We start from the raw sequence: 24,528 nt of genomic DNA on the forward strand, positions 1-24,528 counted from the left end.
CAGTGAAAGGGAACTGGGGGCCATGTGGGGTATGAGGGCAGACACGAGGAGCAAGAGAGTTTAAATTACTGGTGTGGAAAAGAGTGAGGATAGTGGCCATATTTGCAATATGGATTTCTGCTTCTTCTAGTGTAGCATAAAACAGAACTTGTGCTTGGTGCTCAGTATAACCTGAATGACAGAGGAGTTTGATTCCAGCTGAATCCCTCACCTGTAATTTGTGATAACAACATGTGTCTACACGGCAAGACATCTGTCAACCAATATAGAACTTGTGTTAGCCTGTGGCAGATATGACGTAAGTCCAGAACCTCTCTGCACAAATATTCTCAAGTAGACATCTGGGCTCACAGAAGTTAGAGAAAGGTCATCCTGCAAGTTCTACCATGGACACATAATGAGATTTAAAAAAAAAAGTTTCTTACCAACAATCATATGGTTGCAGACATCACAGAAGGTTGGTTTTTTGAAGATGTGCTCCTGGAAGATGTGAGTCTTGTTTTCAGGCAGCTGCTGGACTCTGGTGGGTGAAGACACCTGGGTCTCTGAGTTGGGGAGCTGCCCAGTGCTTGTGCTCACCTCAGGCATCAAGTCTACTTGCAATTTCACATCACTATTAGTCCTCTGGAAGAAATTGTCTGCACTTTTACTCCGCAAGCCTTTAGTCTTGAAGGAGAGGGAACGTTTCAGTTTCTGTAGCTGCAACAAATAAAACAGTTATAATTACAATTTTATCTACTTTAAAAGCAATGCAAGGTTGCTGGTTTTGGGGTGTGCTGTTGCCAAGTGAACCTGGGAGCTACCATCAGGCCTTGAACTACCTGAACAATAAAATTTAGAATTTAAATTCTAATTTAATGAAGTTTAGAATTTAACCAGCAATTTCCGAGCAAAACAAGACATCCCAATCAGAAAACAACCTTCCCTACATATATTTTCTGATGGACAATAAACTTGATAGCACTAATGAATTCTTCTTTTGGTCTCTATTTTCAGGTATGAAGCAAAGAAGCATTGCTGAAAGTTGTATGCATTGGAGAATATATCCTTTGTATTCAAGCATATGGGAACTTAGAGTATTATTCACCCTCTAACAGTACTTAAGCAGTCTGTAAAACCATTACAGGAACAGCTGTTATATGGTGGTACACGCCAACTGAATTCAGTAAATATATTTGATGTACTTAATTTTTTTGAATTTGGCAGAAAAAAAGATTATATGCATTTGATTAGCTTTGACTAAGAAATTCTACTTTCATTTATTTTTTTTAAAGGAAAGAAGTCTTAACAGCAGTAAGAGTGTAATTAGCTGGCCAATTGATAGCTAATGCATTAATTAATACTAGTTAACACACATTCACATATGTTCTTGTTTATTGTATTGTGTGTTGATTGTCAGATGATCAAGCACCACAATAAAGCATTACTAACTTTGAGTTGTTAGCTCAAACTCTTTATCTGTAAACTCTCTTGTGCCATATCAGCCATCCTCTCATACATCCTCCTCCCCAGTTTGGTATAAGGCTGCAAAGGGCACTGGATGAGGCAAAGAAAGGATTAGGAAATTAGCCACACAAATTAGTGGGTTTGTCAGCTCCAACATCCCACAAGGAGAGGCCAGGTAAAAGGAAAGCCAGCTCTGAGTCTGCTTCTTCTGAGTCTGCCATTGCCCTCTCTGAAGTGCAGTAATTCTGTATCACCTTTCACTCAGCATTATTCAAACCACTGCAAAATAATTTCAATCACCACTGCTATTCTCTGGGTGACTGTGATGTGACAACTGAAATTTTCCATGCTGCTCAGGCTGTCTGTGGTAACCAGCAGGAATGGTTTATATTAGAAACTGTTTATGTTAGAAGCAATGATTATTTGGAATCATAATTCACACTAATATAAAGGGAAGGAGGAGTTCACATGCTTTCCCAAAAAAGCATAGAACTGGTACGTCACACTGACTTAGTGGCCTCAGAGCACTTGCTCTCCCTAGATTCTGTTCCTGATCCATCTGTTTTCTTTATGATGTAGCTGACAGCATGCTGTTGGAGAGGAGAGTCAAGACACTCTGGGGGGAAGCCGCTCTTCCACCTTCAGAAACAAGCAGCTTGTTCCTGGAGAGGGAGACAACAGCTCTCTACCCAATGTTTCACAATAAAATCCCAGAGTCAAATAAATGGGCAAGGAGCTGCCATTTCCTCCAGTTAACAATGTTTGGGTTTGCTACATGGAAGTAAACTGCATTCTACTTCCTGAGTTGTTCCTCCACAGTGACTTTGGGAGTAGGGAGGCATCAGAGCCTGGAGCCCATCCCACATGCACCTACCTCACCCACAACTCACTCTGGATTCAGGGGAGGAGCCCTGGATCCAAATGAAGGAAATACCTATTTGCAGGAAACTCTCAGTCTCTAGGGCAATGCGAAAATAAGAGCAATTAAGTAATTAAATGCTAGCTATGAGGTAAGTGCAGTTTATGGTTTCTGATGCTCTTTCATCTGAAGCCTAAGACATGGACTGATTGAGCCCAAAACTCACTGTAACATGCACCATCAGAAAGCGAGACCTTCCCTCTTCCTCTTGAATGTTAAGTTAGAGGCTCTTGAAATCACTGAGGTTATTCAGTTCTGAGATTACTTCATCTCCCCAGTGATAGCCAGGACACAGCAATAATTCACCCCCTTGGTCCTGAAATGTTTCTCACTGAAGTCAGACCTAATTAGTGTAGCAAAACACAGAGAATTACAACACCACAAGGTGACTGAAATGGCATCCATTATTGATTTGCCATCCATTTCTACAGTCCCACAGGAAGCTATTTAAATTTCAAAATGCTACTCCTGCCAGAGAAGGAAACCTAAGCTGTGCAATATTTGTTATATCATGAAACAACAGTCTTGCTAGTTTGGACCATGTATATAGTACATTTTAAGAAGCTTTGCATTTACTGTCCTTATCCCATTCTCCTGTGCACAGCTATTTACCAGTTGAGGAATCTACCAGCAACCTTTCCTCCCCCAAGCAGAAAAGTCAAGTTTTCCAAGGAAGAACAGTCCAGAATTCAGGCCATACATGCCCAAACATAGACTCTACGCATAAACTCTACAGTGAGCATGAAACTGTGCATATTCTGTACATTCCCTCACAGAATGTACATAGGACACATATCCAAGAATGAGTTGAGAAAGTTACCTTCACAGATTTGGCAGGCATCTCTGCACAAGCTGATGGCCCTCTCTGAAATTCTTTGAGAACCATCCTGTGTTCATGCAGTTCAATAATTCCCAGACAAGATGGGCATCCTTGTCGTTAGCCAAACACAGATTTCATGCCCATTTGCATTCAGACTGGAAGACACCTACATGTTTGGCTTGCATTGCATACCTAAAACACCAGTGGAAGTCTGGGAGTATTATATCCCCAATAGGTTACTTGTGTACAGAAGTGACTCTGAGAAAATGAAGAATATTGGCAATATTTAGCATTTTGCACAGCTAATTACACACTTACTGTTAAAAATACCTCTCAGATCAGCATGTTTTGTGCCCTTCATGCGTAAGAGAGAGTATTCAGGGCCATAGAAGATTGGCATCAGGTTTTAAAATCGGATCCAACTTTCCTTTCTCATATTAGGCTCATGAAAGAATTTGAAATAGGGTAATGGTATGTGATTGTTTACTTAGGAAAAGTTGGCCCAAGCAAGGGCAAGGGCTGGTTGTTATACATATTGTATAAACGATAAAGCCATAAAAGCTTAAGTAATTATTAGACTACAGCTGAGTAAGCATCACTTCCCTTACTTAAATAGTACCATCTCCTCATTTTGAAATTTGGTGTGGATTATCCCTGTTCTTTTATGGCAAGATTTCAAATGTATGTAATAGGCATGTAATATAAATGTCTGATTTTGGTCTGCTGTAAACTGAATTAATGCACGTGTGATACCACAACTCCTAATAGAGTGTTCACCTGAGGTGGAAATCAAATCTTTCAATAGAGAGGAATGTATGCAAATTTTATTATTTATACTTTATTTCTGCAGAGTGAATGATTTCAAAGTTAAACCTTATGAAGAAACACTACAAAACTTTGGAAAAAAACCTTGCAGCTAAGGTTGTTCTACACTCAATACTTCAACTCTTCAGTGAAAAACCATGTATTGAGACTGAAACAACCCCTAAACCAAGCACAAAAAGGCTTTAAGAAACATATTTGAAATAAATCTCCTAAGACTTTCACATTTTCTCCACTGTAAGCAAGGCTGCAATTTAGCTTTCACTTAAATAAAAATAACATTCACAGAAGCACAGGAGGTTTTCTAGACTTGTGGTAGCATCAGGAGTCTTCACAATGTTGACACTTCAGAAACATGAATCTTTGATATTAAAGCCAGGATGTTCCTGTGGTTTGAAATTAGAGTAAGGGGAAAATCTTTTTTTCTAGTTAAAGGCTTTTTATCAGTCACACAGACTCTCAGTGACTGCACATACTAACCCCACAGGCAAGGTAGAGATAAGTGCAATAGTTCAATCTCAGAGCTTGATTAACCTTTTTTTCTGTATCTTGCAGCACAATCTCAATTTTCCTCCAAGTCACTGAATGTTCAAGCTTCAAGGGATCTGGAAGCTCTGTTATCAGCACTCCTCCATTCCTAATTCCCCTATACTACAACTCTTTAGCCGCTATAAGCAGAAAACAGGAGGCAGCAAAAGAACAGTTATTCAAATTCATTCCTGGTGTTAGCACCGTGCCACTGCTTTTGCTGTGAGTGGCAATTGCACCTGCCCTCACCAGGACTTTATTTGATGTAATCGCTGGAAGCACCCAATGCTTTTCTAGAATTTCTGTTTAAGAACTTCCCATGAAAATCAGAAAGATACAAGTGATTTGAGCTGTTTTATAATCCCTAGCTTTGCAATTACAAAGACATGTCCTAGTTGCAGAGTACTGTATTCAGGCTCCTAAGTGCTCCCTGATATCTAGGAACAATTTTCCCCTTGATTCTCCAGCTTGTCTACATTAGCAGTCAGCAGGGCTCAGTAGAAGCGGATGGGAAGAATGAAGCAGGGGCTGCTGAGCCCCCACCATGCACACATCAGGTTATTTCGCAACATGCTTGGTCTCGGTGCTTTCTTGGACACTATTAACCATCCCTGCCAGCAGCAGAGGCTCCTGTGCAGTGTAGGGCCAATGAGGAGATTGGTTCTGTACCTTCCCACTCTTAACTATTTTCCAGGAGAAATGAACAAGTGAGACACACTTCTCAACCCTAATTCACTGACCGACCATATAACCAAGCCCTCATTTTCAGGCATCAGTTGTTTGCTATATTGTTACTGTGCTAGCAATAAACAAACTATTGCTTGCTGTTCTCTATCCCTTTCTTTACACTGGTGTTAACAATATTATTAGATCTACTACAAGTAATACAGGGTATTAACAGAGTTGGAATGAGCCATCAAGCCAGTTTGAATCCTGCAAGCCTTATAAAATGTAGCTATTTTGTTTAGTGTGCAGACTAAAAATGCTCTGTCAACAGATTTCACTCTGCTGTGAGATAAACATCCACCTTCTGTAAGGAACCATTTCTTTTTCCTCGAAGTTTCTTAGAGCAAATTTCCAAATTATTTGACTCTTAACATTTCTGTAAAAGAAGGACTTCAACACACCTGGCTCAGATGATGTGTAGATTTGCTAGAGAAAATGTCAGGTACAGGGGATATTACCAAAAGGGACTCAGACCAAAAGCATTTCAAATAAGGGAGAGAACAAAGCCTTGATGAATGGCATCTCCTCTACTGAGTACAGTCCATTTTCTGGGTCAAAGAACATTCAATTTGTATTAACAACTCTCAGAACATACTTCAGTTGTTTACTAGCATTGTTGAAGGACTGGATGTTACCAGGGTGTAAGATACCCTGGCGGCATTTCTGGGCTCCAGCTAGCTGTGCTGGTCCAGAGCCAACAGGGAACCAGCTCAAATAGGAGTGCTTACTTTTTGTGAGCATGAAGGCTAATGATTTTCTTCTTAAAACTGAGAGATACAAAAGCAAGTGAATTTTGAGGACAGACAAGAGTGGGTTTTTTACTTGAGTTGAAAATGGTCTGCCTTGGCATTTTAATGAGCAAAAATAAGATTATAACATGCCTAAAGGCAGTATGCAATTTCATAAACAATATATGTGTTTGCCTGTTGATGAGAGGAGTACCATGTCTTATTAACAAGATAAAGGATCTTTCTAATTCTTAAGGGGTTGTATTGTTTATTGGCAAAGCACCCATGATAAAACTTGTAAGCAAAACTGATTTCTTTTCTACCATCTTCTTTCTAAATAATAAATAGTCAGAATACTCTGCTAGTACAATTAGCTAAACTGACTTCAATTGCAGATGATTTATACAGTCTGAGAATCTGGCCCTATCATGCAGTTGTGTTTGCTCTAGTCAGCTCTCTTGGAAGCTGTATCCTTTTAATCCACTACAGACAAAGAGGGAGTGTCCATTATTGCAGAATCTGCTACGTATTATGTTTGTGTATTTTCCCAAACAGATTGTATAGCTGGCGTTAGAACAAATTTGTTTTTTATTGTTGTAAAAAGCAAATAATTCAAAGTTTCTGGTTGAATATTGTACTGAAATAGTCAAAGAGGAGACATTTTCCATAATACTTACCAATAATATTATTAGTGATTCATTGGGTACCTACAACTACTCTGTTTGGCTCTTGCAGCTCTGATCATCGTCCTCAGATTCTCCTCCCTGTCTTATATTACTTTTTAAATCCACTCAGGGATTCTCAGGCCTATTTAGGATATAATCCTTTCCAGGCAAGGCTCTTTCTGTGATTTTGCTTCACACACAGAGTCCTAAACTACAATGAAATGCTCTGATTGACATGAGAGAGTGTAGCAGCAAAAATCCTTGAAAGAGCCTCAGGGTCTGAAAGCATGAAATCTGAAGGGATGCCCAGGTGTCACTGCTCCCACAAATGTCTCTGTGAATCCCATGTCCTCAGCCCTCTCCTGATGCACTACATCCTTGCCACCTGTGTGTTTGCATCTCTAGTTAGCGACCTCTGAATTGTCAAGAGGTCAGCCTGCAGCCAAACTGCTTAGCAGAGCTGTTCACTCTCTATGACTCTGGTTTGGTTTAAGCCAAGCTAAAAATGCACATGGTTCTCAACAATTTATCCTGCAGTTGGTTTGAACTTATCCTAAGGTGAGTCATCTTCTAACACTGAAAGGAACCAGGATTGGCAAATATGTGAGACAAACGTGAAATAAAGTACACAAAGTTCTAAGGCCTGAAAATATGAAAAGTCTCTTTATATATCTTCGAAATTCAGCATCAGATATGACAGAATAAAGTAATACAGTACAGGGAGTGATAATTTTGAGGAAACAAAATTTATTAAGTGTATCAATTGCCATCACATCTCAGGGAAATCCTTTTCTCTCTCTATTATGGTCAAAACTGTCTACTTAGTCCTAAGGCATAAAAAGAGAAGACACTCTATTAGATTTTAGGAAATTGTAACTTACCCTGTGCTCATGTTTCCTTCCCTGCTAAATTATATTTTCACAGTAACTTCAAAAGACTAACAGTCATTTAAACAGTTTAAAATATCTTATAAAAAGAAGGAAACATATGCAAAATAAATACCTGTATGAATGCAAATGAAGAAAAATATAAGGCTTTTTTAATCAAAAACTGAGTAAAATCCACACCCAAACTCTCAAATTTTATATCTAACACTATTTTTGCTTCTGTGTTTTTGAACAGCTCTATTTTGATGTATTCCTTTGATTTCTTTTCATCAAGCTTTGTTAGAAAGAGTAATCTAGAAAGAAAAAAGTGCATGCTACATTATCTTCATGAGATCTCAGTATTTCTTCAAACTTCCTAACAGGTTTGATTCAAGTTTATTTTTTGTGCAGAAAATCCTTATAATATCACTCAACCACGGTGTGCCTCCAGCCTGCTTCTAAGAGAGAATCTTTCTCAAATTTGCAGTATTTCAAGATAACAAGTCACAATATCTTTCAGAGAATCTGTACTGTAGCTTTCCTAAATTTGTAATCCAATTGACGAAAATCAGATTAACAGTCCCAAAGTAAGATCTACTGGGTTCATTGTGTTGAGCTCAATGATCATCAATTCTCCCTCCTTTGTCAACATGTGCATAAATCAGAACACTTTGCAAATCAAACTAAGGCACACTCCAGTCATTTTCAAATATCAGTGTTGCAAAATATTTTGTCTCTTTGATCTCCTCTGCTGCCTCACCTAACAAAAGACAGGCTGCTTCTCTCGGGAGCAGAGGCAAAGACTACAAATCCTGTACCTATATCCAGGATTCTATTCTCCCTGCTGCTAAATAACTGTTCCCACATGGGTGGCACCAGCTGCAGGACATCCTTTATAATTCAGGTTACAAAAGGTGTCTGGTGCAGACCTCTGTGTAAGTCCTGTCTCCCTTTTGTGGTCTGACAATTGAACTGTCTCCAAGTTTTCCTCCTGAAACCAAAAGGTATGGTTAGGAATAGTCCTTTCATTTTTTTTAAAAATCAGCCTGTACTTTCAATTTCAAGACAGGTAGGTGTTTACAACATCTTGTTTTATACTTTGGGGTTCACCTCAGGCACCTGGTTGCTAAGCAGCCAGTCATCTCCATACTTTGCCTCTATCAGGATGTTGTTATGTCTTGCCCCTTGGTGTAGAAGGCATTTTGACTGTTATCTCTGAGGTCCCTTCTGGGAATCTCATATTTTGCATCTCTTTTTGGACAGCTCTTTTCCATTTCAGGTTCTAAATGGAACACTGATTCCCCTTTGGTAACTCCTGATTCAGTCATTTACTAATCTTTGCTGAGGTGGAAGTGGCACAATGAAATTTGGAGATTAAAAGGCTGGGTTTCAGAGTGATGTAAATCCAGGCAGCCCTGCTGAGGTGAAAGAAGCTACTCTGGTAACTACCTGCTGAGAGTCTTCAAGATTGACAATAACAGGATGTGAGTTTTTCTTCTTTTCCTTCTCATGAATAATCTGGAGCAAATGTGATTGTGAATGTAAAATTAATCATCCTTGACTGTATCTCATGTCTGTACCTCTATGAAATGTGCATCTCCCCTATCGATCTTGTGCCTCAGTATGACACCCTTGGACCTCTAAAAAAAAAACCAAACCACAACAGTGTTCTGCTAAAAAAATGCTGGGCTACCTACAGCAGTAGTTTCCCCTAATATATTGTATCAATTTTATTTTTTTTCCTTTTATTTTTGTTAACAGAGCTGTTTCATAATACTTTAAATGGTAGTATATATCTTGAAGCAAATACGGAAATACATCTGGCAGAGAGGCTGATACTAACTGAGGGCAAATTAACATGAACACCACAACCCACATACTGAATTATCACATTTGTGTCGTCTTAAAACAAAAAGGAAGTCTGAGATCTGCTGGGAGTTGTTATAGTTAATATTCTGTCAGTGTTTCCACTCTTACTTCTGGGACTCAGAACTTACACTGTTAAAATTGCTTTGCAACGAAAACATGTAAGTACTCAGCTCTACAAAAAAGTTATTGTCACTGGTCCAAATCCTAAGGTCTTTGCTTACTGCTAACTCCCACTGACTTCAGTGAGCATGTATCCTGAGTAACAGCTCAGAGTTGGAGGGGTCGTTTTGTTTGTATATTTTGAAATAAAACTTTTCTTTTTATGTTTTACTCTGTGCATTAAAGGATTTCTTCATGCAGCATGAAAAAACACCTGGCCCCATTTGACATTCTATTACCTGGCTGACTTTATCTGACTTTTAAATTCCCTCCTCTTTTTCTTAAACGACCTTTGTCCTCTGCTGCTCCACAACCAAATATAGATAGATCCAGGAGACATTACACTTCTGCTTCTTCTGTCTTTCCTAGACACTTGTATCAATACATACTTTGTGTGAATAAATTCTGTCCAATTCTTGCTTAGCTACTGTGCTTTAACTTTGAGATTATATTACTTTGGTTTTCAGTCAAAGAAAGAACACAGGGCCAGAACTTGGGTGCTGTATGGCCTATTGGCTTAAAAGAAGCCTACAAGCAGATATTTTGTCTTACTTGATCCCACAGGTTTCTCACTCCCTTCTTTGCTGCCTGTTCACAAACAGAGATTCAGATCCAAATCCTATAACTTGTTTCCATGTTTCCATTTCAAGCCCTTCTCAGTGAGATATGGCATAGGAACTTATACACAGAATATTAGCAGTATTTGTTGGTTCCCTTCCAATTTTTCTTTTTCATAGTTCCCTTCCTCTTCTTGTGTATACTTTTGCAACCTGGTAGCAAATTTGCTGCCTTCCATCTTCCTTTTATCCCTCCTGAACACTTGCATGTCTCATCATGTGAACGCTGCTTCTTGCCAGCCACTCAGAAGGCCAGGACGCTTGGCCACCCTGGCAATGCTGGTTTAGATGCCACAAGTCTAACAGGATCCATGGTCCTGGTGCACATTGCTGCCCTGACACCATGCTGGCATGAAGTCCTGGATCTGGGGGCAGAGCTGATAGCATAGGAGGAGCAAAGCTAGTTAATCCCTCTGGGCTTCTCTATGCTTTTCCTGGGTACCCACAGGGTTTCCTTCATCTTGTATTTTCAATTCTAAAGTTCTATGGCAGCTACCTCATACATAAGAAATGCTGTTTCAATTAAAAGTTTTTTTCTACCTTGATAACATTTTCCTAGTCATTTGTTCTGCAGCCAGTTATCTTAATGTCCATCATGACAAAGATTGTTTATTTTCAGATCTGGTCCAGATCTGGTACATTTTCCATTATAGCTCTTCTCAAAGTGCAATTTACAGCATGCATTTATCCCTTTAAACAAATCTACTCTAGCAGCTCTCTAATTTTCAAAAAGCATTTCCAAAAACTTTTGGGAAAATTGTGCTTGTAGTACCAGTTTCCAAGGAATCTGTCACTGCTACAGAAAGTTTCCGTCTCACTCTGTCTTTTGTCTTTTTGTTATTACTTTTTAGTCATGCCCAGCAAAAACTGCATTCAATGTCCTACATAAAGAATAGGCCCATTCTCCACATGGAAAATCTGTTTAACTTGATGATGATATTGTCATACAGATGACACACAGTTACTTGGCACTTTAGGGAGATATTTGAAGGCCTAAACACTGCTTCAAGAAGTTGACAATGTAAATATGTATGTTTGGAGATGTTAGCAGGAGTTGTTAAGTATGAGATTTATGATCTGTTTTTGACTCCTTTTGCCTCAGGCTAATCCATTTCTTTTATATTTTTTCCTAAACCTCCAAGCTGCTGAACATATCTTTAGCCAGCTACTGTTTCAAGATCAACCCTGCAAAACAAAAACATTTTATTTTTATCCTCACCAGCTGCACAACTTTCCTTCTCAAATTACCTCTATCAAAATTTCAAGATTGACTGAACTGTAAAAATGTGGTTTCATACTGAGATAGCTGGTTTTGTGTAAAAAGATAGTTGCATACAGAATGCCATACGAAAAAAGAGAATTTAAGACTATAAGTTCTTCTTTCTGAAGAACATTTTTTTCTGAATGTTAAGAATCTTTTTTAAGTACATCAAAATTTTCTAAAGTCAAACTGTTGCTAATGACATCCTGCACACAAACACCTAATAATAGTAATAATGTTTTTGAAAAAAAGCTTGTAATACTGTCATGATGTTGTGCTCACCTAATAAATGGAGCTTCATAATTTTGGTGTTGCAAGAGAAAAGAGCTGTTGTCATTGACATAAATTATCAGTTATTTAATGTATTAGGAGTTACTGCTTTGATAGGAAAGTCAGGGATCTTGGACCAGTAAAACTGTGAAGCCTTGTCTGACAAAAATAGTATCAGTGACTTTAACAGGAACAGCATATTGCATGGGGCTGCAGGAGGGATTCAGGCAGGGAGGAAAGCAGGGACATAGAAGGAAGAAGAAAGGAAAGTCAAGTTAAAAGAGAATTTTAAAGAATGTGAATATGAATCCTGCAAAAGAGGGGGGATTTCCATGAAGAGTTTAGCTTTGTCTCATTTATTCTACAGTCAGAGTAGGTAAAATTCTTGATGTTAGCTGAGTAACACTGACTTATAAGGCATGTGAAATATTACAGCAGAAATACAGTTACTGCCTACTGCTGAACTAAAGATCAAATGTATTGCTAAATTCTGAGATTTATATCATTTTTCTCCCATTAGTTTTTTGTTTGGTTTTTTTTTTTTTTTTTTTTTTTTTTAATCTATGCAGCAGAGGCTATGAGTGTGACTGTACTGGAGGGATATTAACTCATGGAAAGGAGATTTTTTTTTTTTTTTTCTGGAATTCAGTAGCTGGTAGTAAAGATGAAATGACATTACCTCTATTGCTACTTCAGGAATATTGTATTTATTACAGTGTGTTCCCTACAATGCCAGAAAAAAAATAGGCTAGCTTTCTCATCTTGTTTAAAAAAGAACTGATGCTTCTTTGAGCAGACTGAGTGGCTACTTCTGGCCAGCATCTAGTCATAGTTGCATTATCCTCAAAGGAAAATCACTCTATTAAGATTTTTCGTTTAAGGTTTGACTGTCACTTTTTTGGACCTTTATGAAATGCTTTCAATTTGTTTACATTCTACCAGGACTCAGGTAGGTCTATTACAGCTGTTGAGATTCATGTTAGCTTTGATAATATCTAAGGAAGATGTCCAGAGCATTTTTCTTGGATGCCAGGCAGGAACTGTTAAAAAAGCCAGTGTTGTTGAAGGGCAGACTTGCAGCCTGGGGAAGTCTGTGGGAGCCTAAGCTTCTGGGGTAGGCAGGAGCTCAAAAGCCCTTCACCAGCACTGCACTTGAAAAGGGATCTTCTGAGTTGCATTGGTCCCCAGCTACCTACCCAGAAAGGAGGGGACAAGCTGGAGAAACTAGGAAGAGGGCTTTATTTCTTCTCCTTAAGGAATGTTTTGTATTACCTCATTGTCCACATTTTAAATTTGTGTATAGTTTCCTGCATCTACATACAAAGGCACGATGAGGTTACATCAAGAGATAAATAGGCATCCACACACAAGGAACAGACCACGTAAAACCAGAAAATGTGAGGAAATTAAATGCAACTGAATAATGCAAGTACAGCTTAAGTAGAGGTGAAAGGGAAAGTACAGTGTGGGTTTGCTTTTTTTCCAAGTATACTTATGGCATGAGTGTCTGCATCCACACAATGTTTATAAAAAGGCCTTTTCCTTAACAGAAGAACCACCATCCATTTTCTTAACAGAAATCTCTAAACTTGGCTAAGCTTGGAAATATGGAAGTTTTTCCTGTAAAGACTCATTGTATCAGAGAGCCTCATCATGGTTTGTCAGCTCATCAGCATTTGTGTGAGAATAGGAACAGAGAGGGAAGAAAGAAGGGCAGAGAGTGAGTGGGTGAGGTAGCAAAAAAGGTAACTGTTTGCCTGGATGTGTAACGGTCAGGAGGATGAAATCCATTTATCATTACAACTAACTACAGGAGGTAGATCTAACTGCTGTGAACCTGCCAAAGACTCCTGCGTGCCCATACTTCACGAAACTGGTACATGATTCATCTCGTGGCTACAGTTTAACAGCAGCACTTCACATTCTGAAGCCTGGATAGGCTCACACTTTTCTCTCTTTTTGTCATAGGTGAGTAGCTTTCTATTACAGGACCGGCTGGAAAACAGCAGTTCTGCTTAGCAGAAATATTCAAAGTTTGAATGATTTTGTTCCACGTATGCATAAAAAACAACTGCAGCTTTTCAGAATGTCTTTGAGATAGCTGTGGGCCAGAGAGGGAAAAGACAGACAGACTAGCCATGCAGGGGAACAGACAGCTGACCAGTCTTTGTAGGCAAGGTTCAAGACCTCGCTCTGACAGAATCTCAGTGGTGTTCACTTCACTTAAATCTGAGCTTTTAACTCAGCTGTAGCTGCCTGCTATGGTCAATGGAAAAAGAATTCTGCTCAGAGAGGCTAATTTAGATCACACAAAGCAGGCTTTTCCTCTAAATCACCTTTGATAAAACAGTTTTGGTCTGTGTTCCATTTATAACATAGGGGAACTTAACTACTAACTTACCTGTCTATAGCTGGTCTCTAATAACAGGTGAGGCTGTACAATATAACCTAGGATGCAATTTTTTTTCTCTTCTTTTCTCTGGAAATTTAACCTGCAGTCAGGGAAACCTCCCAAGCAAAAATTTACACAATCAAGAAACTGAACAATTCCTCAAGACCTGATGTTTTGACATTGACAAATAAACACTAAGTGCTTTTATTTAAAGCAATCAACAAGCATGCATTTCACTGGAATGCTCCTTACCAGAAATGTCTGGCAAATAAGTTACCTTACGTTTATTTGTAAATTATTCCTTAATTAGATAATTTAAATTAAAAGAGGATGTGTGAACATAAGTGAGAAATTATCTAATAACACTTACAAATAATATAAATAAGTACACTAAGAGGCACAACAAAAATGGTATATGCTGGGTCCTTGAGTTGACTGATACTAGCTGATAAGAGCAGATGCATTTTAAAAATGCATATGAGGCTGAAACATCTGAACAACTGGATTCTCAATTTAATTGCACAGAAGTTTACCATGCTGAATTTTGCCTGGAAGGTTTATTACTTGTGATCATGGAGATACCCAGTCCAAGGCCATTTCTCACCCTTTGTATGCACAAAGGCAATAGAGGCTGGGTCAGGGCTTTTAGACTCTCATTTCAATCTCAAAATAGTTTGATTTTGGGAACCACAGCATTTAAACTGGCAGGGAAAACACTGTTAAATCAATGATGAATAGTGCACCTATATAAGTGACATTTTAGAAGGTGACTTTTTTACATCATGCCAGAAATCTGACCCTTGGTTGACAAAAGCTGATGCCTCCCTTCACTAAGAATGAGCAATTTTTGAAAAAAAAAAAAAAAAAAAAAAAGAAGTCAAATACTGAGGTAATGGCATCTGTCTGTAAGATCTTATTTAACAGTATTTGCTACAATAATCTGTCAGGTTGACTTTGCCCTCTCACCTGTAGCCGTGCTTCCAAAGCATACATTTCTTTGTCTTACTCTGATGAATAAGTGAAAAAAAATACTCTAAACGCAGATTTTAATAGCTTTGTGAATACAAGTTTATAATATCTTGCTACTTTCTTCGTTAAGCCTAATCATCAGTTACTATAGGTCAGCTTCATTTTCCTTTTCTATTCAGAATACTAGACTGCTAAAATGATCTTTATTAATAAAGCAGTGCATGTGTGGCATTTTAATAAAGCTTTTAAATGGCACTCAGAGATGGAGCATATTATGTATACAGAAAAGAAAGGCATTAAAGTTGTTGCTGTTACTTGCCTAAAGGATTGCAGTTCCATATTGAACTTTCAGACTCCTGTGCTGGGAAATACCTCTCTCTCACAATTATTCATGCTATGGTATTTTTAACACAACTGCAGCCCCCAAACAGTAACGCTTCCATTTGACAGTACTTAGCAAACTACTCTCATCACCTAGAAACAGGTCAGCTAAGAAATGCTGACCTGTCAGGGAGAAATATTCCATGAGCCTCTAGCATGTTTATGTGAGACTACAGACATGAAACTCGTTTCATTTTAATAAATAAGAAGATGTGCAAGCCATTTGTCGTATTTAACTGCTGATGTCAGAGACTCAAGAAATCTCTTTTTCAGACATCCATTGTAAATACGTTTTACAGGATTCCTAAGTTAAATTCCCTGACAAGGAGCATTTACTCTATCAATAGGTCTACTGAATTAAAGGGAGTTTCCTCCAACTGAGGTGTATGTCAAAGGAAAACAAAGTCAAGTCAGTCACTCACACATAGATTTTTCATTTTCACAGCTGGTCCTCCTTGCTAACGAACGTGCAAAGTTTGCTTAAGCTGCAGCACTTGCCTTGGAAGTGCTCATTTAACACTGAATGACTGAATGACTGCTTGCCTATGCAACTGGAAGTTGTGCAGGACTGAGTACTGTGTTAAGAATATTCAACTCATGCTCACATCGGAAAGCCTAGTCCTCTGTCTGACAAACATGAGTATAAATTTATCAAATATGCAAACTTCTACCCATCAGGAGTATACAGCAGTGGCTCCTAGGCAATAGGCAAAATGCTTGTCATACAAAGAATTACAGTTTTCTAACAAGTGGTTATGATTTACTTACATTTAAATTAAATACAGTGCATGGGAAAAATGAACCTTAAGCCAGGTTTTGGATTTCAAAAATCCAAAATTGATGTTCTCCATTCCCTTGTAGAAATTTCAAGCCTTCAGCACTCTCAGATACCTAGAGGTATATTTTAGACTCCATCACTCTTTGGAGCATGGCACAGAAGGACCTGAACTAGTATCAGTAGGAAGGTATGAATGTCTCAGCAGTGGTCTGGAAAGCAGCAGAGCTGTCTTGAATGTTCTTGGATGTGTAAGGGACATAGAATTTCTTCAAAGCTGTAATACTAATACTAATGCTATGAAATGAAGATAAATAAAAAGGCTCTGTGAATGGGTGCTCTTGGAAAACTGCATGAAAATAGTTACCTCAAAAAGGAAATCTGGACTAAGAAAAGAGTCTGCAAAGAATGGTGGGGAGGGGAACAAGAGAAAGAAAATAGTAAAACAAATGGTATGGAAAAAAACCCTGGATGTTTCAAGCACAGTTCCTTAGGTCAAATGATATTAATTGTCAAGAAAAGCTGAGTGAGTTCTTTGAAAATATATTTAAGGAAATGTCAATGAACAGATTTGGGCTACAGAATGAAAAAGAAGAAAAAGGCTGTGGTACAGTAAAGACAGGGTAAAAGACTGGTTTGGAACTTCAGCAAACACTTCAGCTTACCTTCTTCTCAGAACCATGATCCTGGGGAAAAACAAAAGGAATAATAGGAAAGAGATTACAGAAATTTATGGCATGACATTAAAAAAGCAGTTTAATGTGTCTGTTGAGGTGAAAGGGAGAAAAGAAACTAGTTAAACTCTGTTATAAAATTTTACTTTGAAAGTCTAGAAACAAGTGTCCTTAACAAGCTTTATCAAGACAGAAATGATGTAAAGTGAAATGGAGGTCTCTGTCAAGAGGCAGAAAATGTGATCCCAGCAAATACAGATTTGTAGATCTGACCTCAAGAGAATTTGACAAAACCAAATCAAAATGAAACAATAAAAAAAAGATAAATCCTCCTAGATCAGTTGTAATGAATAAGATGAACAATTTTCTAGACAATTTTCTGGAAAATGTTTTAGGTCAAAGGTAGATTGTGTCTACTTGGATTTTGTTTAAATTATTGAATATGCTGCTGGAAGGGAATCTGTTAGCCAAGACAGAAAAGAAGGAAAGTAGTAAATAAGTTTTATGGAAAGTTCAGTGGGAGATGGTTACTGTTGAAAGGAGAAGTTGAGGGTTGGTTATTGGTGGAGTTCTTCAGAGAACAGCACTGACATAGGGTCAATATCGCTCTCTCTACTTTTATTACTGGATTTTTTGCAAAGATTACACGTCATAAGGCCATTTCCCTCTGACATTGTTGAGGAATACATTTAGTGCAGACAGCTCTGTGTGCAGCTGCAGACTGAGCTCTGGGTGGCAGGACCCCAGGCAAGACTGTGAACTGCTGACCCTTTGCATAACAAAGGGTGTGGGGACCTGCGGCAGAGCCTGGTGGCACTCAGAGACACTCCCACGCTTACCTGTAAAGGTATAAACCCCCAGGGTTTCCTTGGTTTGGGGTCCCTCCTTGGAGGCATCCACCTCAAGCTGCTATTTTGCTATTGTACCATGATTAAATTGTGTTAAGGATTGAAATGGTTGAGAATGTGCTATGGGAAATCTGGGATCAAGTGGGTAAGGAAACCTGGTGTGACTGTATGAGTATGGGATGTGCAGCTGGGAAGGGGCCTTGGTCCCAGCTTGGGTGGTCCAAGAGTGACTGTGCCAGAGTGGCTCCTGGATGGTTGGACAGGGAAGTTTCTTTAACGTGAGGTGGGAGGCATTTGTCACATGTGGGGAGGCCTGGATCTTGAGGAATGGGGTCAGGGAAATATGATGAAGTTCAGCAGCAGAAATCCAAACTTCTGTGCCTGAGACCTGATTCAAACCACTGTAGATGAGGACAGACAAATGTATCCTGCCTGGATGTCCTGGAAATTGCAGAAAAATAGAATGGAGACCTGTGGTTCACCAAGGAGTGACTATGAGACACAACATTAGAGGCAAGGTTTCTGGGAGTTAGTGATACCGTACAAGCTCTCGTAGAGAATGCCATGCACAAATTCAGTCACCCTTTTCCAAGAAAGATTATTCAATACCAAAATGGGGGCACAGCTCTGCTACTAGAATGAGATGAAGAATGGAGAGTTTATTTTATGTCAGTCCAGATTATTTAGTATAGAAAATAAACGGCTGGTAAGAGAGATGAAAGTCTATTCTTATGTGATGGAAACCTTCACCAAGAATGGAAAAGAGATCTTTAAGCTAAAGCAATATTATTTAAATTACAATGCCACACAAGCTGGCAAAAAATAAACATAGACTGGAATTACAAGAGGGTGAAGGCTAGAGGACATCCCCATGCCATTATTAGAGCATACAGGTGTTGGAAAGGCTTTCTAAAAGTAGCGGTAAAAGCTGAATTCAACAGAATTACTTTATGAAGAAGAATACAGCATAAGAGACTGAGACTGTGGACTGAACTCTCTTCCAGCTGTGTAAACAACTTGTTTTCTTTCAGTGAAAATTTGCACTTCTTTTAAAATCCTTTTTTTTTTTTTTTTTTTTTACCATACCAGATTTCAGTCAAGTAATTTTTAGTTGTTGAAGGGTAATAGATGTCTTCTCCATTTTGGCACCATTGAAAGTGTGGATAGAAGAGAATGAACTGATCACATTTCTATTTTGTCTTAGATATCCCAAAGTGCCTAGAAATTTATCTGACATATATATCAAAGTAAAAACAATACCAGAGAGTTTCAATCAGAATGAGAGTAAGAAAGAAAAGTCAAAATAAGTGTAAACAGAAGAATGAGTCTGCTGAAGAGACATTGATAGGTTAGAGTATTACTTTCCTGCTTTAAGGAAACCTTCCTTTATATAATTTGTTGCAAAACACATAAAAATACTTAATCTAATTTCTTTCCCTTAGTCTTACCTTCACAGCATGTACTCACCATTTTACACAGAGGCATGGAAGTAACACTCAGAAGGAGAACTGTTCTTTCTTCCCCTTTCACGGGATGTTTTTAAGCTGTTTGGTATTCCTTTGAAGACTACAGCAGTAGTTTACATGCTGGATATTTATCACTGGTGTGGAGAGTGAAACACTAACTGCACACCATACTCCCTGCCCTTTTAAAATATTGATGAGTAACCATCTATGGAGCCTCATAAAGTATTAACTCTTTAAGTGGGGAAGATCTCTGCTTAACAGCATAGCACAAGTCCTATGTGATTTAAATCCCACACAATCCAAAGAGTTTCAAGCTGTTTATGTTTGTTCAATATCCAATATTAACTCCTGGTTTTGAAACCTCATGTAAGCAATATTGCTCTACTGATCCAGCAGGTCTGTAAGTTCAATCTTCTTGATTGATGTGGGAATATTTATAAATGAAGTCTACATCTTGAACTTCAATGCTAAATCCTTTTATTGGCTTCCTATTCTTTTTAACTTCCATTTTATGTACTGCTTATCAGGTTAGCTCATGTTGGAACAACTGTGTTGCATCTCCTGAATTGCCATACCTGAATTTGAAGACAATGCATTTCCCTGAATATTGCCCACTAGGTGGTCAGTGTGTGAAAGTGTCAGACTGAGACTGACTCATTTATTTTTTGAAATACATAGTCCAGATACCATATTTATTTGGAGATCCAATTTATCTTTTTTTCTTCAGTTTTTTAGCTGTTCAAATTACCTAGCTGACCTGAGTGTAAGAGATTTCTTAGACCCACGAATTTGCAGTTCAGAGGAAAATTTTGAATCCTTCCAAAGATGCGTGACTACAGTACAACCCAATTATAGCTGTATTTTATTAAATAAAGTAGGTGGAAATGGCAAAACTGTGGGAAATAAAATTTGGTCTTCACAGAAATCCATCAATATTTTTAAATAAGTAACTTTTACATGATTGCCTACAATGGTAGAAGCAGGACTTGATACCCCTTCTGAGGTGTATGAGAAAGCCTGAAAGACATTTAACATATGGACATGAAACTAACAGCTTGAAGATCAGCAGTGCTAATCCACCCTAGTGGTACTAGCTCAGACATTGTAGATGCTCAGGTGTCCCCTAAAACGTAGAAGTGCTAGGGGAATTTTCAAAGATATACCCTGTTTTCCAGGAATACCCCAGCCATTACTCACAGAAGAGTGATAACAACTTGATTCATACCTAAAGAAATGAGCAGATGGGTTCTTTCCTCTTCATATACAAATGTCAGTGAAATAAAACAAGAACAAAGTTAAAATTATGTGCCAGCTACGCCAAAACATAAAGAAATCATGCCACGTGTAGGACCTTTCTTTGGACACATATTCCTTCAAATTTTAGTTTTCTTTACTAAATTCCAAGGTACATTTAGATAAAAGACATCAGAAATATGATCTCTGATTGCTGCTACTAGATTTCTGCTTATATTGCTAAGTTAGTGATTCAACAAATGTGCAGTGTGTCTTTAATTGCTACCACCAGGAAGAAATTTTCCCTCAGGATTCATTAAATGATGACTTCCTCCCTTGCTGAGTTGTAAATTTAAAAAAGTCTTTGGCAAACTAGTAATCTGCCTTCTTGAAAACCAGATGTAAAGGACCAAAACAGGTGGGAGCCATAACCACAAACACATGAATGTAATAAATTTAGCAATTACATGCATTTTTGTGGTACGCTCCTGAAGTAATTCTCCTAGTGAACTTTTAAGTATCCACTCAAGTCATACTAAGGTGTGAAATTAATGTTTTCAAGAGCCAATAAATTAATTTAATAAATTAATTATTAGTTTTGCAACATTCTTAGCCATTCAGGCTCTAGTGTTTTTAGCACAGTAGTTGTACCCATAGTACCACAGGATGGCTCTTTCAGCAGCCAGGGTGTTCTCACCTGCAACTATGCTCCTAATCCATAGGAAAAGGTGGTGGGAGGCTTTTACATGAGTTTAAGAGTGAGCTGCTTTCCTGCAACAGAGGTGTGTGACTAACACATGAGAGTCATCCTTCCAAATTTTGGCTGCTTGGTAGCAGCCTGAAGTTCTGCCTCTCAAACTCAGTGCTAGTCAGAAGTTGCAGTACCTGTTCCCTGGCATCTTCTAAGTACAGTCTGGAGGGTGCAAGATAAAACTAATTTCTGGACTTTATTGTGACAAGGGATTGTGTGCCACCCATGTCTATGATTCAGTTGGACTGGAAACAAGCTTGCAGCTATTAGTTCTACGTTATTTTTTCAAAATTGCTTTTCTGCTGAAGTGCTATCAAATGCATTTTGAAGGTTGCTATTATCCGTGTTGGTTCTGTTCATATATTTGGAATCATAATAAGTGGAGTGTTTTGCCACACAAAAAAATTGTCAAGGTTGGAGTGTTTTGCCACACAAAAAAGTCATTGTGGGGTAATTAGATCCTGCACAAACTGTTCTGCAGTAAATGCAGCAGATGAACTTGTTAACCTAAGCAGCAGAGAGTACCTGAAGAAAGCTTAGTTTTCTGTGAATGACAGGCTAGCTCCTTCAGCATGGGACACCACAGGATAAAAGCACTGACCAATGTTTCTGTCAGTCTCTAGTTTTTGAAGTATATCAATTATCCGAGAAAATAAAAAACCAAAAAACCAAGCACACACAACATCTTTATGAAATCACAGAATTTTTTCCATCTTCCTGTTTCCTTGGACCAAAAAATGAAAGCTTATTACCCCAGTGATCAGAAGACTCTTTTGACTCTATCTATTGAAATGACAATACATCATGCTATCTGATCATATTTGCAACTCTAAAATGTGAACACACAGATTATTTGTTTACTAAGAATATCTCTATCCAAGTAATGGCATCAACTGCATGGTCATAACTTTTGCCTATTCCAGTGTATTGCTTCAAATGCTCAAAAGACAATAGATGATGATAATGTTTGATTATAAACTAGTTTGTAGCCTATTTGTTCCCTGGCCAGATGTGCCTAATTCCTGTTGTCATCCTTGGAAGCACAAACAGCAAGAAGGAATCCTCTGTGCAGCTCTTCACTTTCTCTCAGTTTTGGATCCATGCCAGTCAGTTTGTTTTGGGAACAGCATTCTGTGATCCAGCAGGAAAGTCCCTCAAGCACCATTGTTATCAAGCGGCACATGGAGCTCCTTAACCATTCTGGCACTGGGCGAGGAGCATAGCTGGGATCACGGGGAGCACACAGCCCACCGGGCCCTGTGCACAGCCCAGAACACTGGAGCAGCTGGTGCTGGCAGTGCAGTGAAGGCTGCAGTTACTTTTGGGACCTCACTAGGGGCAAAGCTTCCCATTGCTGTGTAACAGTTCAGCAGTTCCAGAGAAGTTGACTCAGGGGAGTGGGATTTAGGTACCGTATCCTTTTACAGCCTGGGCTTATACCAATAATCCATTTGCTTTACATTTTCCATGAATCAGGGAGACTCCAGTAGTGCTAAATGTGTATAGTGAATATTGTATGCTATTGTTGCTGGAAGAGCTCTTTTCTTTTAAAGAGGGTGTATTACACAGGGAATACCTCAGCTCTCCTCCTTGGAGTATAGCATCTAAATAAATGCATAAAATAAAAAATCCCAAAGTCCACGTCAAAACTCTACCCACACAGACAGATAATTTCAACTCACTCTCCAGAAAGTGGAGAGCTATAACTGCAGAATAATGTAGCAGTCTTTCCATATCAGAGCCAGGAAGGCACTGCCTTTAAACTCAGGCCAGCACAAACCTTCCCTGTCTAGCAGCTGTTTTGCTCACACAGTACCTCCTGAGGCTTTACCCACCTGTAAGCCCCTAGTGACAAGGACCTCCCTATTTTTACCTGTTTACACAGCATCACTATGAAGTTCACAGAAAGATCTGTCAGGTGCTATCATGGAATCAATCATAAGTAACAGAGGATCAGTAAAAGCACATTATCCAATGCACAGAACTTTCATTATGTAAGGTTACTGCTTTACCTTTTACCTCTCTATCTTCCAAGTAACATCCTGGCAGTCTGAAAAACTTTTCATATGCAAGTCAATTAAAATTTCAGAGGCTATGCCATTTGAGCTAAAAGTTGATTTTCAGTAAGGTAAATTGAACCACATTGAAAAACTCACAAACAGAAAAAAGGCTGTGAAAACAAAAATCCTTTTCTGGGTGGTGTACATAACGTTCATTGTGATAAAACTGTCACTTATCTCCTGTTTTAACAGACTCATTAAACAGTGAAAGTTCACTTATGAGTCTGCCAGAGAAGGAAAGTCAGGTGAAATACCCCAAGCCCCCAGACAAAATTATTTTCCCTGAAGCTTTGAGAAAAATCAATTTTTCCAACCAAACCCTTTCAGTGATACTTGATGTGAAAATAGCTGACAATATCCATTGACAGTGATCCCCTCCCTGAGCTCTGTCACTACCCCAGGACATTACTGTAATGAGGAGGAGAAAACACAGGCAAAAATCCACAAACCCAAACATCTCAAAAGGCAGGTATTTTCCCAGCGCAGACTCCTGAGGTGACAGGGAGAATTCAGAAGCAGGAGTGTCGGAGCAGGCACCGCAGTCAGAGGTGGCTCATAGCACTCTGCTGCTGATCCTGGCACAGGGCTCCAAATGAAAATCAAAGCAATACATCTCTTTTCAAAACAAAGAAAGACGGAAAAAAAACCCCAACAAATCTCGTTCTCCAAGTACCTTTGATTCCTGGCTGGTAGTTGATGCTGGAGAGGGGGGCTGCTCTGTGCTCTCCACTTCATTCTCTTTCTCCACACTATCCACGCTGACTTCAGTCGTGCTGCTCGGAGGAATCATTTTACCTCTAAAACACTGCTACTATCAGGAAAAAAAGCTACAGATGGTTCTTTCTTTTTTCATTTAATGTCCTCTTTCTTCTCTGGTCTTCTAGAGCAAATGAACTCCGACCGCTTGGTTTCACTATATTTGCCAGACTAGAATTCTCTGGATTTTCTTTTTTCCCCCCCTTCTCCTCCTCCTTCCCCTCCTTCCTCCCTCCCCTTTCCTATGCAATTGTGCTGCGAGGGAGTAAGTTATCGATGGTTCTGTAGGTCAGTTGTGTGCCTGCTTTTCCCCGGTACTCCTCCCCTCCATATGAAGCCTGGAGGTGTGGAGCAGAGTCGTGACCGCCAGCCCCACAATCTGAGAGGAGTGAGCTGAAGCAGCAAGCCCAAGCCACGCACACACACACACACACACACACACACGGGGCACTGGAGGGAGGAGTTGTATTTCTAATGCTGTGAATAGCTTCGGAGAAGCATGTGCTGTCATAGTAGTGAAAGAAAGT

The 24,528-nt window shown here is 39.0% G+C and overlaps 1 protein-coding gene and 1 long non-coding RNA gene across 6 annotated transcripts in view; one reads left to right on the forward strand and one right to left on the reverse strand.

Annotated features, from left to right (window-relative positions):
- STAC (SH3 and cysteine rich domain) overlaps nucleotides 1-24,168 on the reverse strand; it is a 71,284-nt gene extending 47,116 nt beyond the window's left edge. The window contains exons 1-2 of one of the 2 annotated variants that reach the window (XM_069007655.1): nucleotides 23,919-24,168; nucleotides 426-699 (exon numbers count right to left, since the gene is read on the reverse strand). In XM_069007655.1, coding sequence (XP_068863756.1) covers nucleotides 426-699; nucleotides 23,919-24,035 — 391 coding nt within the window. In that variant the 5' untranslated portion in view covers nucleotides 24,036-24,168. Of the gene's footprint in view, nucleotides 1-425; nucleotides 700-6,666; nucleotides 6,946-23,918 lie in introns of those variants that run through there. The other variant, XM_069007656.1, reaches the window with a different exon arrangement.
- LOC138106671 (uncharacterized) lies at nucleotides 7,090-9,911 on the forward strand. 4 transcript variants are annotated; one of them, XR_011149058.1, is made up of 4 exons: nucleotides 7,090-7,212; nucleotides 7,777-7,903; nucleotides 8,784-9,004; nucleotides 9,282-9,911. It is a non-coding gene; the product is annotated as an uncharacterized lncRNA (long non-coding RNA). The 4 variants fall into 4 exon arrangements; XR_011149061.1 differs by having other exon boundaries at nucleotides 8,800-9,004; XR_011149060.1 differs by lacking the exon at nucleotides 7,777-7,903.
- Nucleotides 24,169-24,528: the final 360 nt, after the last annotated feature.

The sequence above is a fragment of the Aphelocoma coerulescens genome, chromosome 2 (genome assembly GCF_041296385.1).
Source record: "Aphelocoma coerulescens isolate FSJ_1873_10779 chromosome 2, UR_Acoe_1.0, whole genome shotgun sequence".
Classification (NCBI taxonomy): Eukaryota; Metazoa; Chordata; class Aves; order Passeriformes; family Corvidae; genus Aphelocoma; species Aphelocoma coerulescens.